Here is a 17500-nt window from a genome sequence, read left to right as displayed (position 1 = left end):
TGCATTTTATTGCATGAAATAAGTATTTGATACATCAGAAAAACAGAACTTAATATTTGGTACAGAAACCTTTGTTTGCAATTACAGAGATCAGACGTTTCCTGTAGTTCTTAACCACGTTTGCACAGACTGCAGCAGGGATTTTGGCCCACTCCTCCATACAGATCTTCTCCAGATCCTTCAGGTTTCGGGGCTGTCACTGGGCAACACAGACCTTCAGCTCCCTCCAAAGATTTTCCATTGGGTTCAGGTCTGGAGACTGGCTCGGCCACTCCAGGACCTTGAGATGCTTCTTACGGAGCCACTCCTTAGTTGTCCTGGCTGTGTGTTTCGGGTCATTGTCATGCTGGAAGACCCAGCCACGCCCCATCTTCAATGCTCTTGTTGAGGGAAAGAGGTTGTTGGCCAAGATCTCGCGATACATGGCCCCATCCATTCTCCCCTCAATACAGTGCAGTCGTCCTGTCCCCTTTGCAGAAAAGCATCCCCAACGAATGATGTTTCCACCTCCATGCTTCACGGTTGGGATGGTGTTCTTGGGGTTGTACTTATCCTTCTTCTTCCTCCAAACACGGCGAGTGCAGCTTAAACCAAAAAGCTCTATTTTGGTCTCATCAGACCACATGACCTTCTCCCATTCCTCCTCTGGATCATCCAGATGGTCATTGGCAAACTTCAGACGGGCCTGGACATGTGCTGGCTTGAGCAGAGGGACCTTGCGTGCACTGCAGGATTTTAATCCATGACGGCGTAGTGTGTTACTTGTGGTTTTCTTTGATACTGTGGTCCCAGCTCTCTCCAGGTCATTGACTCTCCAGGTCATTGAAGATCCTGCCGTGTAGTTCTGGGCTGATCCCTCACCTTTCTCATGATCATTGAGGCTCCACGAGGTGAGCTCTTGCATGGAGCCCCAGACCGAGGGAGATTGTCTGTTATCTTGAACTTCTTCCATTTTCTAATAATTGCACCAACAGTTGTTGCCTTCTCACCAAGCTGCTTGCCTATTGTCCTGAAGCCCATCCCAGCTTTGTGCAAGTATACAATTTTGTCCCTGATGTCCTTAAGACAGCTCTCTGGTCTTGCCCATTGTGGAGAGGTTGGAGTCTGATTGATTGAGTGTGGACAGCTGTCTTTTTTGCAGATAATGAATTCACACAGGTGCAGTTAATACAGGTAATGAGTGGAGAATGGGAGGGCTTCTTAAAGACAAAACTAACAGGTCTGTGAGAGCCGGAATTCTTACTGGTTGGTAGGTGATCAAATACTTATTTCATGCAATAAAATGCAAATTAATTATTTAAAAATCATACAATGTGTTTTTCAGGATTTTTGTTTTCGATTCCGTCTTTCACAGTTGAAGTGTACCTATGATAAAAATTACAGACCTGTACATGCTTTGTAAGTGGGAAAACCTGCAAAATCAGCAGTGTATCAAATACTTGTTCTCCCCACTGTATATATATATATATATATATATATATATATATATATATATATATATATATATATATATATATATATATATATATATATATATATATATATATATATATACATATAAATATATATATATATATATACATATAAATATATATAAATATATATATATATATATATATATATATACATATAAATATATATATATATATATATATATACATATAAATATATATATATATATATATATATATATATACATATAAATATATATATATATATATATATATACATATAAATATATATATATAAATATATATATATATATATATATATATATATATATATACATATATATATCTGTCTATATATATATATATACATATAAATATATATATATATATATATATATATATATATATATATATATATATATATATATATATATATATATATATATATATATATATATATATATATATATATATATATATATATATATATATATATATATATATATATATATATATATATATATATATATATATATATATATATATATATATATATATATATATATATATATATATATATATATATATATATATATATATATATATATATATATATATATATATATATATATATATATATATATATATATATATATATATATATATATATATATATATGTAGATTGTTATGGCTGTGGAAATTCGCATTACACCATAAAGGGTCCTCAGGTGAGATATATCAGTAAGTTCATGTGTCGTTAGCCCAAACCCGTTGTATTGAGGGAATATATGTGATCCATTCGGGCTGCGATTCTTCAGTTCGTCGTTTTTCTTTTGCTGTCGTTAATTTGGTGCAAGAACAACAATGAACATCGGCACAACCAACATCTCAATGATCACGCCATTCACGACACGACGCCAACAATCATGCCATTCACACCACGACGCCACCTTCCACAACTACACCACCACATCTTCGCCACTCGCCATTCAACAAGCACCGTGTGGTCACGATCTCCGCGGGACGGATGAAAGGAGCGGAGTGGCAGCTTAAATATCTCCTGCCGATCTCCCGCCCAAAACGCCCGTGCTTTGGCATGGGGGAGGTGCGATTTGAGCCAGAGGTCAAAGGTGAGAAAAGGTGGGGGCCTGATTTTGGGGGAATAATTCCCTGGCCCCGAGCCAAAACTGACTTTCCTCGTCCCCCGCACGGCGCGGGGAGGGGGGAACAAGAGTGCACGCCCCTTTTTGGGAAGCTTCCAGAAGGGAGGAAAACTATTTTGAAGGGGATAAGCTGTGATTTAAATATATTTTTTGGAATGAAATTTCTGTGAGGTCAGTCCTGTTACTTTTTAGATGGACCTCATATACAGTATATGTATGCAATATATGTATATGTGTGTGTGTGTATATGTATATGTATATGTATATGTATATATATATATATATATATATGTATATATATATATATATATATATATATATATATATATATATATATATATATATATATATGTATATATATATATATGTATATATATATATATATATATCTACAAAAGATGTTAATAATGATAAATACTTCCCCCGACTTCTCTCATACGAGTCTCGACAAGGTACATATATATAGAAATATATATATTTTTAATAGGTGTAATAAAACGAGCTTTGGGAATACGTTATCAATTATATGTTAATTTCTCTCTTTAAACATACATTTCATGAAAAAATATGTTTCATGGGAGCCATTAATTTGGCAGCTCCACCTTGATAAATCCAGTCGCTTCATCATGCTTTGTCTTAGGATTTGTCCTGAACACAGAAAGGGGATCCCATTTTCCCAACTTCAAATGTTTTTCTTTCAAGCTTTTTGGGCAAAAACCATTATCATGCCTGCATTAAATATTTTCTCTTTTTTTTGTTACATTCTCCGGCTTATGTATTTAGGTTAAATTTACAAGCACCACAAAACTGTCAGAGGTTGGAGTACTGGAGGAGGCACGTCAAGAGGAAGAAGAAAACTTCTTCAAGCGGCTTAGCAAATGGAGAGTCAGTCGTAGACATCCCTCAAAGGTGGCTCATCCAGAGGAGAAAGACAGTGAGTCACCCTAATTTCAATGTTCAATGACATAAGTACGAAAGCAAAGTCACTGAGAGAATCATGAAATTAACAATTGAAAACTGATCAAGTAATTTATTTAACTTTGGATCAAAAACTGATGAAACTTTATTTAATCTCAATACGAAGCAAACATAGTTGAAGTGGACATTCTCTCAGGACATTAAAGTTGCAATATGTACACCAGTTGAGCAGATGCTGGAGGAGCACCTTGCCCAGGAGGGGCAACGCCGTCGCACTCTGGTGAACTTGGCAGCCCTTTGCCTTGGCATGAAACGTCTGCAGTTTTTGTTCAATTGCTGCAGTCCAGGCACCGTTCCTGACGCCTCCATATTAGCTGCCACTCTTGATCTGGTCAGGTTCCTCTTCATGATTTTTGAGCAAACCCAGTCATGCCAAGCAATTTCAATGTCATTGTTTTAACCGCTGGCTTTGGGATGAATGGAAATGAGATTCTAAAACAGATGTGTCCAATTTCTGCTAAATCATGAATTTTCACTTTTTTGCCTTATAACTGGTCAATTGTTCAAATATCTTGCTCTTCTCTATGCCATGTTAGTAGCATTCAGTTTCATGTGAATGGTTTCATGTGAATGAGTTTCATGTGAATGGTTACTTTTTAACATGTGGTCCACAAACTATCCCCGATTTTTGAAAGTTCAGCACTGATAGGAATTACAACAACTGATAATTATCTTTGTTTTCTACTCATCTTTTTTATGTAGGAGTGCACCATTAAGCCTAAAATATAACCTCGGCAAATTTATCTAATTTTTCCCTGGTGCAGATTTTCCTTTAAGGTTGGGGGGGGGGGAACCCCTGAGTTTGTTCCTTTCTGACCAAAAAGTAGCTGAGCTTATTTTTGAATAATTTAAAGTCTGATAGCATTCTACCTATTACCCTCCAACTTTGTATACCTGAGCAGGGTTTTGCACTGATGAAGGAACCAGGTCGATTAATTGGATAACCTCAAAATGATACCTGTCCAGAAAAGGGATATCAAAACCAATCCAATGCCGTCCTGTCAGCCTTTTCCACATTCACTTTGGCGTTATGGAGTTCATAGTTCATGATTATTATGTTTATCATCATGAACTGTTTGGATTTTCGTTAACATTACTCCCAAATTCATTCACTTGTGAATCTTACTCAGACATGCTCTGACACACTTGACCATCATGACAGACATGAAGTGAGAAATATCACTTTCGATATTTCATGAGTTACCCTTGCCGAAGGAGAGGGTATTTCATTTGGGTCCGTTTGTTTGTCTCTGTTTGTTACTTGTTGAAATTTTTTTTTTGCCAAGTATGTTGGTCTGTTGCGTTTGTCTGTTTGTCTATCTGTCTCTCATAGTCCGTGGGCTTATGTAACATTTTCTGGATTTGTCATTTTTTGGGGGTAGATTCGTGTTACCCATGTCTAAACGCATCTAGAAACTTCACTGGTTTAGAAAAAAAAAAGGTGCCAGTTTTTCCATTAACATTTAGGGCCTCCATTTTGAATTTCAAAATGGCCACCGCCGAAAATCTTCTTTTAAAAATAATATTGCAAATTAACCAAGCTGTTTGAACTATTCATTCAAATGTCATACAATATTTATTTTATTTTATCTAAACTCATATAAAGGGGACAAAGATTCATTTGAAGCAAACTAAGAGCACTAGAAATACTCTAAATATTGGAAAAAATTCAAGATGGCCGCCTGATTTCGGGGGTTTTCTATGTAAAATGCCATTACTTTTGAACCAATAGACATAAGAAGATGTTTTTGGTGTCTGATCATATGTTTTGGCACAGGAGGATTTCAATAATAACAACATATTTATGATTGGAACACTCTTTGCCAATCCTCCAAAACATTTAACAGAAATAATAAAGAGCATGTAATTCAATATAAACTTATTTGGGCGGTTATACAATTAGAAGATGGATATGTTTTTTTTCAAAGTTATGAAAATGCTACATGTATGAATCGGGAGTGTCAATGTTACTGATTAAACATTTATAATTGTCATTGCTTCAATCATCTTCTAGATCTACGCCAATCCTTGGTGGTGTTATGTTCGTACAGCTGTCGCCTTCCCCACCACATTTGCAAAGTTCGGTACAGACCACACTGTTTCCTCTGCATAGGCACCTTCTTGAACACTTTTATTTCTCACAGTTACACCTGACGAGCTGCAGCACCGAGACGAGCTGGTGCAACCTGAGAAAGAACAATCAGTTGCTTTTTGTCTTGGTTTCGCCACCCCAAAGTCAAAGGGTCAAGAAAAGTTGGGTTCAATACCATATCCTGGTGCCAGATATTACACTGGACATGGGCACGGCATATATGTTCAATCCATGCTCCCTGAGTCGGTGGCAGTTTGTCAACTCCTTGTTCATCTGTGAGTTGCTTGAACAAAAACCATCTCAGCATCTTTGCTTGCCCAAAGTGGACTCCAACTGGAGAGAAAAGAGAGCAAAGAAACTCTTCACAACCACGAAGAACTTCTTCAGATGGCTCATCCCCTTCAACAAGGTCAGCTAGTGCTCTCAGAATGGTGTGGCTTGCCTTCAGGAAAGTTGTAAAGCACCCCTTCTTTCCCTTCCCTTGGATATGTCCTGTCATATCAGAGCCTGTGAGAGCATGCCAGTTGATCAAAGCTGCCGATTTCTCTAGGCCAATCTTGTCGTATATAGGCTGTAGGAAGACTTTCCGTCATCTTTCGCTTGTGCCCATGATTAGTGCAGAATGGTTGCCAAGTCGTGGTGTTCTTCGTGGAGCCAAAAGTAGCACATCAGTGTCTTGTGAATATATGTGGACATTCATTCCATTGTTCGCAACTTCTACAGCATGATAAATTATAAGAGTGTCTGCCTCTTCCTGTGTGCTGATACCGGTCATTGTTTCAACTTCATAATTCGTCATGACCTCTTTCCGTGTTGCAGTCATAACCTTGACGGTACTGTAGTGGATGAGCTGATGGGAAAGGTAGAGAGTTAGTGAATCCTTTGTGTTGCTGCTGGCGAGAAACTTTTTTTTGTCTTTGATGCCTGTTGAGTCTTTAACAATGTAGGATTTAGTTCCCTTCAGCTTGCCTTTCCGCCACTCTTTAGTCTGCTCCTTCAGTGATACATTCTTGTGTAATTATCAAATATAACTTGCACTTGACAATATCCACGAGCCTTTGAGTCAATGAGTGTGACAAAGGATGTTGCAAGTTCTTTGCAAGTCTTGAAATTTTTGACTGCCATTAATTCTTGTACCACTCCCATTCCATCAACTACAAGACATGTCTCAGATCCCTCTTCAAACTCGGCAGGTTGTGCAGAAGCTTGATCTGTGTCATTGGCCACCAGATCTTCCAGAAGCTTTATCACTGTGCTCTTGTCTGTAGTGGGATGAATAGATCCATCTGGTGCCATGAGAATTTTGTTGGTGAAGGCAAACTCCTGCATGCCAATCACTTCTTCCAGATTGACACTCAGTTGTTGATGCAAACGAACATACTCAGGGTTTTGATATTGAGCCCTCTTGCTTACACAGTCCAACAATGATTGGTATGATTCCAGTTCTGGTAGTCGCAGATGCTCCAGTTAATGAACACCTTTAATGTCAGTGAACTTGTCTCCTTGACACAACAAGCAGATTCGAAAGTCAATGGAAGGTTCAGTTGCATGCTTTTTACATGATGGTTCTCCACAGGGCACCATGGTTAATCTGGAATCATAACCATATAATAAGTGAAATTAACAAGTTGCCATAAATTTCAATGCCTTAAGTATTTTATAGGATGGGATGTCCACTGTGCATTTTTTGGTCTTCTGAATAAAGCAGTAAGTTATTTGGTTCACAGTGGATATGCATCATATTGCAAGCATAAAATATTCGTCAGATACCAGTAATAAGTGTCACATTCATACCAATATTTCTTGACATTAACATCAAACCTGTTGATATCCATGCAAACAGAGTTCAGATGAACAGTTTCCTCAACTACAATGCATTTGGTACCCAAACTCTATTTGCACACACTTTGAATTATATGTTCAAAATCATGTTAAATACCTAAAAATCATACATATAGGGTAAAATTGGCAGCCATTTTGAAATTCAAAATGGAGGCCCTAAAAGCTAATAGAAAAACTGGCACCCTTTTTTCTGAATCAGTGAAGTTTATCGATGTGTTCAAACATGGGTGCAAAAAATCTACCCAAAATTTTTCTTTTTTTTACATAAGCCCACAGACTATCTGTTTGTCACATTATTTTTGGCCACAGTTTTCAAACAATCGTTCTGAACTTTTTTGTGTGTTGGTGACCCGCCAAGGACAGCAACAATTAACTTTGGTGAAGATCCGAATCCGGATCAGGATATGAAAATTTTCTTACGTGATTCTTCACCATTGAGAGGTCCGGCCAAAAACGATATACAGCACAAAATTTCAAATGATTATGGATGGATTCCACAGAAAGTGTGTGGACAGGTTGGGAGTGTGACAAGGATCAAATTATCCAATTTTGGTGAAGATCTAAATCCGGATCCAGTTACGAGAACTTCTTAATTTTTTCAGTGATTCTTCAGCATTGAGAGATACGGCCAAAAACGATATATAGCACAATATCTCAAATGGTTATCGATGGATTCACACATAACTTGGTGGACAATTTAAGTGTGTGACAAGGATGAAACGATTCAATTTTGGTGAAGATCCAAATCCAGTTCCAGATATGAGAACTATTAAATTTTTTTAGTGATTCTTCACCATTGAGAGATGGAGCGAAAAGTGACATTGCACAATATCTCAAAAAGTTGTGGATGGATTCGGATAAAACTTTGTGGACATGTGTGTGTGACATGGACAAATCGATTAAATTTTGCTGATTAACCCAATTCCGATCTGGAGATGAGAATTTTAAAGTAATTCCTCATCATTGAGAGATATGGCCAATAATAATATATACCACAATATCTCGAAAGATTTTGGATGGATTTGGGCGAAACTTGGTGGACAGGTTGGGTGTGTGACGAGGACGAAACGATTCAATTTTGGTGAAGATTTGAATCCGGATCCGGATACAATAATTTTTAAGTGATTCTTCACCATTGAGAGTTGGGGCCAAAAATTGTGGATCACATGAGATCTCTAAAAGTTGTGGACGAGTTATGACAAAATGAGGTGGAAGAGTTGGTTCGGTGACAAGAACAAGCATATTTGATTTTGGTTCAGGACCGGATTCTGATTGGATCTATCAGTGGCAGACAAAATGTATACTGTTCAGCCTGGTGGAGGTATGTGCTCTATCAAGTGCCGTTTCGTTTCGCCACGTGTCACTCCAAGTAATTTTTCGTTTGTTTGTTTGTTTGGTTGCACAGAACTTTCGTGTTTTTCTCCGCAACCGCTTGTCGGATTGAGACAAAATTTTCAGCATAGGTGTGACTGCACGACTCAAGTAGGATGTTTTAATCATAATTATGACATCATTGGCCGTGTCGTGTGGCATCCATGTTGGAAAAATGGAAAAACTTTGGACCTCTGTATCTCTGTAACCGCACCAAGGAAAAAATTGAAACTTGGCACATGGCAAGTACTCCTCATAGGGAATAAGTTGGATGAAGGCACATCAGAGGTGCCTTCATTATGTCATAATTGCATATGCAGAATGCTCCATCTGATCAGTATGAAAATTTTGAGGGTCATCTTGGGATAAAATGATCCACAGAAAAAAAATTGATGATGTCATTGGTCACATGATATTATGCAGCCATTTTGTTTAAAACAAAAAACATTCAAATATCTTCTTCTCTGAAGTGGCTGAACAGATCAAGGTGAAATATTACAGGTATGAAGACCTATCCATGAGGAACAAAAGGTTCACACATATTACGTCATCGGTCATATGGTTTGGCAGCCAAATTGGATTTACCATAAAACCTATAAAAAGCTTCTTCTCCAGAATGGCTGGAACGATCGAGGGGAAACTTCAAAAAATGTTCCCCAAGCCTTGGGGGTACAATTTTTTTAAGGAATAATGGATAGGTTACATGGTTTGGCAGCCATATTGGATTGAATAAAAATATTAAATAATGTTTTCTCTGGAACCGCTGAATCAATCGACATGAAACTTCAGAATTATGCTCGAGTGGTGATGCAGAAAAAAAGTTTTAAATTTCAACGTGATCGGACACATGGTCTGGCAGGCAGAATTTTTTTTGGGGGGGGGGTTATTTTTTATTTTTTATTTATTTATGTTTTTGAAAAAGGTTCCCTTGGCTTTGCCTGGATGGGTTTGAGGGTAGAGGATTCGCAGCTGAAATGCGAATCCTATCCACGTTCCTCCTGATGACTTCATCTTTGCTTTTTGCTTGTTCGGGTTCCTTCTGATGACTCCAATGCAGGACTGTACCGATTTGGTCTTCCATTTGATTTGACTTGAATTTATTTTAATCCCATTCTAAATCAAATTTCATAATAATGAAAAACGTCATGGGTCAGGGTCAGGTGTTCAAGCAAAGCAGGGTTGCATCAAAGCGGGACGTCTTGGTACCCGGTCCTGCATTGCCAGCAATTATAGTTCGCCCAGCTGATCACTGCCAGTAGTTATAAAGTGGCAGTTCTAATTTTGTAACACACCAGTACACAAACGCCATACAAAATACACCACACAAAATTACATTAAGACAATACAAAATAAGTTCTGGCGAGGCTCTGCAATCTCTGATTGCTCTTTCTAGTTTTTAATGCTCTATGACAAGGGTCTCATTTTCAAACTAGACCATCAGTTGGGCTTTGAGGCCTGCTGTAGCATTTCGTTACTGAGTACCTGTCAAATTGCAATGCAATGGAGTCATAAAGGGGGGGGGGGTATCTTGAGCATTGCCTATTTGTGAAGGCATACCCCATGGTTCCACACATTCCCACTCTTTTCTTGTTCTTTATTGAAGACCTTGTTCGGGAGTTGCACTCATGTAGGGTCTTGCTTTATCCTGCCAACATCCTGCTTTTTCAGGTCTTTCCATTTCCCAGTGATTAGGTGCTTAAAGCTTTTGAAATTGAGGAAGATCTTGCACATGTGTCCATATGGGCCTACTGCTGGCAAGTCACTTTTACACAATCAAATAAAAAAGTAACATTCATCTTCAGATAATGTAGTTTTGGATCAGGCAGTTTTAGAGGGCCAGTTTGTATTGGGGACAACAATTCTTTTTCTCCTATAATACTGAATTTGATATTTTTCAACAACAGTACACGTTACACTTTTGGTCAACATCGACTTGATATAAATTCAATGAGTATGTGTTATCCTCTCATTTCTTCCATCTTGCAGTAATTTACACCCATCCTCTGTATGTTTCATGGTAGGAAGCACCTGTGCTGGCACGGGCTGCACTTTACCTTGAATGTGCACGCTTTGTGCACCGGTGTAACCGTGGAGCTTGGCCTGAATGGATGAAGGGCCATTTCCTACCAGTGCCACGCCGTGGCCTCTCTCGTGGTCGTTCACCTGTCCCTGGCACACGGAGAAACCAGCGTTTGCAGTGGAATGCTGCACGCCTCTTCTATCAGTGGGGAGAGGTGATAATTGTTTCATTCACACATTTTTATAGCACTCATACACTCAATTTTACACTCGTGTGGATCCATTTACCCCTGTACATAAACAACGAGTAATGCTTAGTTTGTTGTGCACCAGTGTGCAGTTCCACTCACCTATGAAATGCCGTGATACTTTATCTCAACTTTTGCTCATCCAGCTTCATGGCTCAGCTCAATGCAGCTGGTGCTAAACACTAACAAAAGCAATTTCAGGATTGCAAAACAGCTGAAAGGATGAACTTAGTTCATGGAAAGTTACTTATGGAGAGCAAATTCACAGGATGAATTATTTTAAAATTTAAATTGAATGTCCTCATTATTAGTTGGAGGCAACTGTCTTTGAATACGGTCCAATTCATATCCAGCAATTGTAATCGGGTCTTATCTAGATCATTCTTGCCAAGTTATTTTCAAATAGATCTCTTGTATATAATTGCATTTACTCATTTGTACTCTAATACCATATCATTTAAACACATGGCAATTATAATCTATGACATTATCTGAAACATCTTCATTATCTGAAACATCTCGATCAGATCCCAAAACTTTAGTACATCACGGGTGATGAAGGTTGTGGTCAAGTTTCTTCGAAGTCGTGTGTGTGGTTTCGGAGAAGAAGTTCCGAGTGTTTACATACTGATTCATTGACTGACTGATGGGATACTGTACAATGATAATACCTCACCTGAACATTTTTTGTTCCAGATGAGCTAAAAATGGTAGTGAGGGAGTCATTTTGCTGTCTTGAACATATTTGGTTTAATGTGGTCAACCATTTGTATAAGGAACCCACAAATCCTCTCCCATGTTCCAAAAGGCGATTGGTGTCCGACTTGCTGAACTCTGTCTTGCTGAGAGTGAAAGCACTTCACAGATTCGAAATCAAGGGAGTGATGATGACATAAAACGGCTGCTGAAAAAGGAAGATGAAGAGGAGGATTTCTTGGATGACAGTGAGTTGCAGCATTGTTTTTATAATTTCCTTTTAGAATTATCCTTTAGAATTTAGCTTTATAATTAACCTTTAGAACCCTTTAGAATTAACCTTTACAATTAACCTCGAGAACTACTCTTTGAAACCCTTTGGAACCCCTCAGAGTTACCCTTTAAAATTGCCGTTTAGAATTACCCTTTAGAATTACCTTTAAAATTGCCGTTTAGAATTACCCTTTAGAATTACCTTTAAAATTGCCGTTTGGAATTATCCTTTAGAACTGCCTTTAAAATTGCCGTTTAGAATTACCCTTTAGAATTACCTTTAAAATTGCCGTTTGGAATTACCCTTTAGAATTACCTTTAAAATTGCCGTTTAGAATTACCCTTTAGAATTACCTTTAAATTGCCGTTTAGAATTACCCTTTAGAATTACCTTTAAAATTGCCATTTAGAATTCTCCTTTAGAATTACTTTTAAAATTGCCATTTAGAATTACCCTTTAGAATTAACCTTTAAAACCACCATTTTTTTAGCAAGACCCTTTAGAATTACCTTTTAGAATTACTCTTTAGAACCATTTAGAATTACTCTTTAGAACGACCCTTTCGAATAACCCTTTAGAATTAACCTTTAAAACCACCTTTTTTTTTAGCAAGACCCTTTAGAATTACCTTTTAGAATTACCCTTTAGAATTACCTTTAAAATTGCCGTTTAGAATTACCCTTTAGAATTACCTTTAAAATTGCCGTTTAGAATTACCCTTTAAAATTACCTTTAAAATTGCCATTTAGAATTACCCTTTAGAATTACCTTTAAAATTGCCGTTTAGAATTACCCTTTAGAATTACCTTTAAAATTGCTGTTGAGAAGTACCCTTTAGAATTACCTTTAAAATAGCCGTTGAGAAGTACCCTTTAGAATAACCTTTAAAATAGCCGTTGAGAAGTACCCTTTAGAATTACCTTTAAAATTGCCGTTTAGAATTAACCTTTAGAATTAACCTTTAAAACCACCCTTTTTTAGCAAGACCCTTTAGAATTACCTTTTAGAATTACTCTTTGGAATTATCCTTCAGAATAATCCTTTAGAATTGCCCTTTAGAATTAACCTTTCAAACCACCCTTTTTTAGCAAGACCCATTGAAATTACCTTTTAGAATTACTCTTTAGAACTACCCTTGAGAATAACCCTTGAGAATTGCCTTTTTGAATTAACCTTTAAAACCACCCTTTTTTTTAGCAATACCCTTGAGAATTACCTTTTGGAATTACTCTTGAGAACCCTTTAGAATTACTCTTTAGAACCCTTTAGAATTACTCTTTAGAACTACCCTTTAGAATAACCCTTTAGATTTTAGAATAACCCTTTAGAATTTCCCTTTCGAATTACCCGTTGGAATTATCCTTCAGAATTCTTCTTTAGAATTACTCTTTGGAATTATCCTTCAGAATTACCCTTTAGAATTACTCTTTGGAATTACCCTTTGGAATTACCCTTTGGAATTGTCCTTTAGAATTACCCTTTAGAATATCCCCCATAGAATTGCCCTTTGCAATTACCCTTTACAATTACCCTTTTGAATCATCCTTCAGAGCCTTCCAGAACTACCATTTGGACACCATTATAATTCACTAGAATTACCATTTTGAACCTATCGGAACCCACTACAATTACCCTTTATCTTCCTTTAGAATTGCCCTTTAGAATTACTCTTTAGAACCTACTAGAATCCACTAGAATTACCCTTTAGAACCCAATAGAATCGACAAGAATGATCTTTCAGAACCCTTTGGAATTACCCTTTAGAAACCTTTAGAATTACTATTGGGCCCGTTGGTCAGAGATTAAACGTTCGTTATTGTTCTTGCCAAATGATACTATTATTATTGTTGTTCATATCATTTGTCTTAATATTATGAATTGTTACAATATTGTCATTATTTTGGTTATTTATTTTGAAAATAGAATGTCATGCTGCAGAACTACGTATTAAACTGCAGAAGTACATATATACACCTTAACATGGCGTGCATTTAAAACATGGGAATTCTTCTGGGTTCCTTGTAGTTAATTAGCTTACTCAACTCAGGAAATGATGACAATCATTTCGGTGTATCACATTCCACATCGGAAAGCTCCAGTAGAACTCCACAAAAAACATCACTCACACACACACACACACACACACACACACACACACACACACACACACACACACACACACACATACAGACCTCATTTTTTCACACAACTGTTCCAAACAATTCTATCACACACACAAGCACTCACAAATAAATAAATGATGATTACAAATAAATAGAAATAAATAAATAGAGATAAAAACACACACACAAACAAAAACAAACACTCATAAACACAAAAACAAACAAACAAATGCATGCACACACACACACACACACACACGCACGCACGCACGCACGCACGCACACACACACACACACACACACACACACACACACACACACACACACACACAAACACACACTTTCTTGACTGCATGGATGATCAGCTGGGCACCGTTCTTCCTCGAGGTTCTGATCATTTCAGCCCAGAACCCCTCCAAACGGTGGATCCACATCAGTAGTTTACCTCCATCCACAACCTCAGTTGCGTGCATGCAGTCAGTCAATACACAAGAATCAAATAAATACATAAACGTAAATATTGAAGAAACAGTACAGTGGATTTTCCACCACAAGATAATGACAAATCAGGAGAAGCCTCACCAAAAGAAATGTCAATGATCACACACATCTCGTTTTTTCACACACATTTCCTAACAATGATATCACACACACAAAAACAAACAACCAGACACAGTGGGGATGAGGCTGAAGCCTCTCAATCTATGAAGGTCCACAGAGAGTGAAGAAGCCATTGCATGCCTATCTGAATGATGAGGGATGTAATGGCAGATGGTGAAGTCATGAACAAGGTGATAAAGTCAGAAAGTACTCATGATCTGAGATCAGGCCAATGGAGAAAAGGAAGGATTTGATGTTAGCTTCGATGATGGATTCAATGACCTTACTGACGAGTGGAAGTTCAATGAATAATTAGCAATAAGAAAGGGTATTTACCATTTCTCGAGATCTCTGCACAGTGAAACTAGAGTGGAGCACTCGGGAGAGTGCAAAACCTCCGCCGCCAATACTGCTGGGTCACTCAAGTGAACCTTATATCTTATTCATTAAATATGATGTCAACAGTGCTGACAGAATTATAGTTCTTTTCTCCATTTTTTTTTGGGGGGGGGGGGATGGGTTGGAAATCGCTTAAAACATGTAGAAATGCAAAAAAAATTAAAAAATCGAAATTTTGTTTAAAAAAAAAGTTGCAAAAATTTTTTTTTCTCGAACAATTTCTTTTGGGGGGGGGTTGGAAATCACTTAAAACATGTAGAAATGCAAAAAAACATTTTTTTTTCTCTAACAATTTTTTTTGGGGGGGGGGACCAAGTCCAAAATTTAATGCATGATCCTTGGACCATACCTAACCCCCCCCCCCACCAAGTTTCGTCGAAATCCGTCGAGGAGTTTTTCCGTAATACTGTTCACAAACAAACAAACAGAAAGGGGTGAAAACAGTAACCTCCATCCATCTTCCAAGATGGCGGAGGTTAATAGGACATACAGCCCAGTAAACATAAAATTTAACAATGTGAGCCCCTGTTCAAATGTTAATTCTATCTTTCCTTGGTCAAACCTGACTGACTGAAACTTAAATTTCAAAGTGTTAATGGTGCTAATGTTGAGGAGAAAGGCAGTGATGCAGCCTCCAGCTTTTCTGATGTCCATAGCCACCATCTGCTCAGAGTTATGAAATGTGTTGCACTCATTTGGGCCCCAAAATGGTGGAACGGCCTCTCCTGTGATTGTGGATTATGTGGGACTCGTCCCAGCACCACCGAGATCACCGTTCTGGTTGGAGGGATCGAATTGATGCTCATATTCAAACATATTCAACTGCAGTCTTGCTGCTTGTAATTTAATCATTTTATTGGTACACACACCCTCCATCAACAAGTACTGGGTGTCCCATTTTTGGGGGTCCAAATAGGATTGTTTGTAACTTAAAAACAATGTGTACAGTATTAAGTATGGTTACTCCCTATTTTTCAAGTTACTCGCTTTTTGGTCAAATGATGCATCAACTAATTCAAACTGGAAATGGAATGCACGTTGCTTCAAATTGATTGGAAGAGGATTACACCACATGTGTTTTGTGGTTGTGGTACCTTACTTGAAGTGATTGAACAAGACAGTAGTTTTCTTGATAACCTCCTATTTTCAGAAGATGCAATCTTCCCTATTAGTAGAAAGGCAAACCATCATATAACCACATTGTATGGGATGGTAGGATCTGCACAAACAGGATAGCATAGGAGTCACTCCTCCAAAGTCAATATTTGGTGCACTTTATCATGGAGCAAGCACTCTGACCCCCATGGGCTGGTCTTTATTTAAGCCTCATGCATGCAGAAACTGAAAGTTTAGAGAAGTCATACATGCTTGGTATGTTTGAGCGAAGAAGATGAAGACCTTATATGTGCTGGATGGATGCGGTGGAGGCTGAAACCAAGCTGTCTATGCCAGAGCTTCAAGAAGCAGTGCAGGATAGGAATGTTTGGAGAAATTTGATGATGACAGTCATCAGAAGTCGGCCACGACTTGACGGAACTAGATCATTATATCATGGAGTCATGTCATTGGACTTAAATATTCTTTCTCAAACCGAGAGTATCATGGGAAAATTACCTAAAAATGCTACAAACATTCCTCCTTGCACATCCGAGAGCTGTTGGAGGCCTCAAAGGGAGGGTAAGCTTTGGGTACGATGGGGTCCTGCTCATATTGCCACTACATGCTGTTCAAAACTTTCTTAATTATTTTTTTTCCTGAATATTAGATAGGTCGTGATGGGCCAATCACTTGGCCAATTCATTCCATTGACCTCACACAATTTGACTTTTACCTGTATGGTCACCTTAAAAAATGAGCTCAACACAGAAAGCCTGTACACCGATTATTGATACCATAAGTTTTGCTTGCTTTGAGTAGTTTGTGATCACAGACCAGTGATCATTTGAAAGTTATTTGTCGCATCTTGTCGAGTACAAAATAGTCTGAGTGTACTTGTACGCATGCATGCATGTGTCATATAATTTCTTTTTTATTTTGTACAGGCAGCGTAAACCCCACAAAATGTGGTTGTCCATATGCAGTGAAAATGGCGGCATGTCAGTTGCTGTTGGAGATCACCTCCTTCCTACGAGAAACATTTCCTGTATTACCCAGACCTCGCACTGAGCCATCTGCGGTAATAGATAAGGGCAGTTAAAATAGAGTTACACTTTTCAACACTTTAGGGAAATCCAGATGATGCT

The 17500-nt window shown here is 37.7% G+C and overlaps 1 protein-coding gene across 7 annotated transcripts in view; it reads left to right on the top strand.

The window, feature by feature from the left end:
• The window catches only part of UNC80 (unc-80 subunit of NALCN channel complex), a 449893-nt gene that overhangs the window by 139432 nt on the left and 292961 nt on the right, over positions 1 to 17500 (top strand). For all 7 annotated transcript variants that reach the window (XM_085870661.1, XM_085870659.1, XM_085870657.1 and 4 more), the window contains 5 exons: positions 3399 to 3549; positions 3758 to 3924; positions 10920 to 11132; positions 11974 to 12109; positions 17300 to 17433. In XM_085870661.1, the coding sequence (XP_085726787.1) occupies positions 3399 to 3549; positions 3758 to 3924; positions 10920 to 11132; positions 11974 to 12109; positions 17300 to 17433 (801 nt within the window). The remainder of the gene's footprint in view (positions 1 to 3398; positions 3550 to 3757; positions 3925 to 10919; positions 11133 to 11973; positions 12110 to 17299; positions 17434 to 17500) is intronic.

The sequence above is a fragment of the Eptatretus burgeri genome, chromosome 2, assembly GCF_056783735.1.
Source record: "Eptatretus burgeri isolate ZD-2024b chromosome 2, Ebu_testis_v1, whole genome shotgun sequence".
Classification (NCBI taxonomy): Eukaryota; Metazoa; Chordata; class Myxini; order Myxiniformes; family Myxinidae; genus Eptatretus; species Eptatretus burgeri.
Note: the sequence above shows the minus strand (reverse complement) of the source record. Positions and strands in the feature narration are given on the sequence as shown.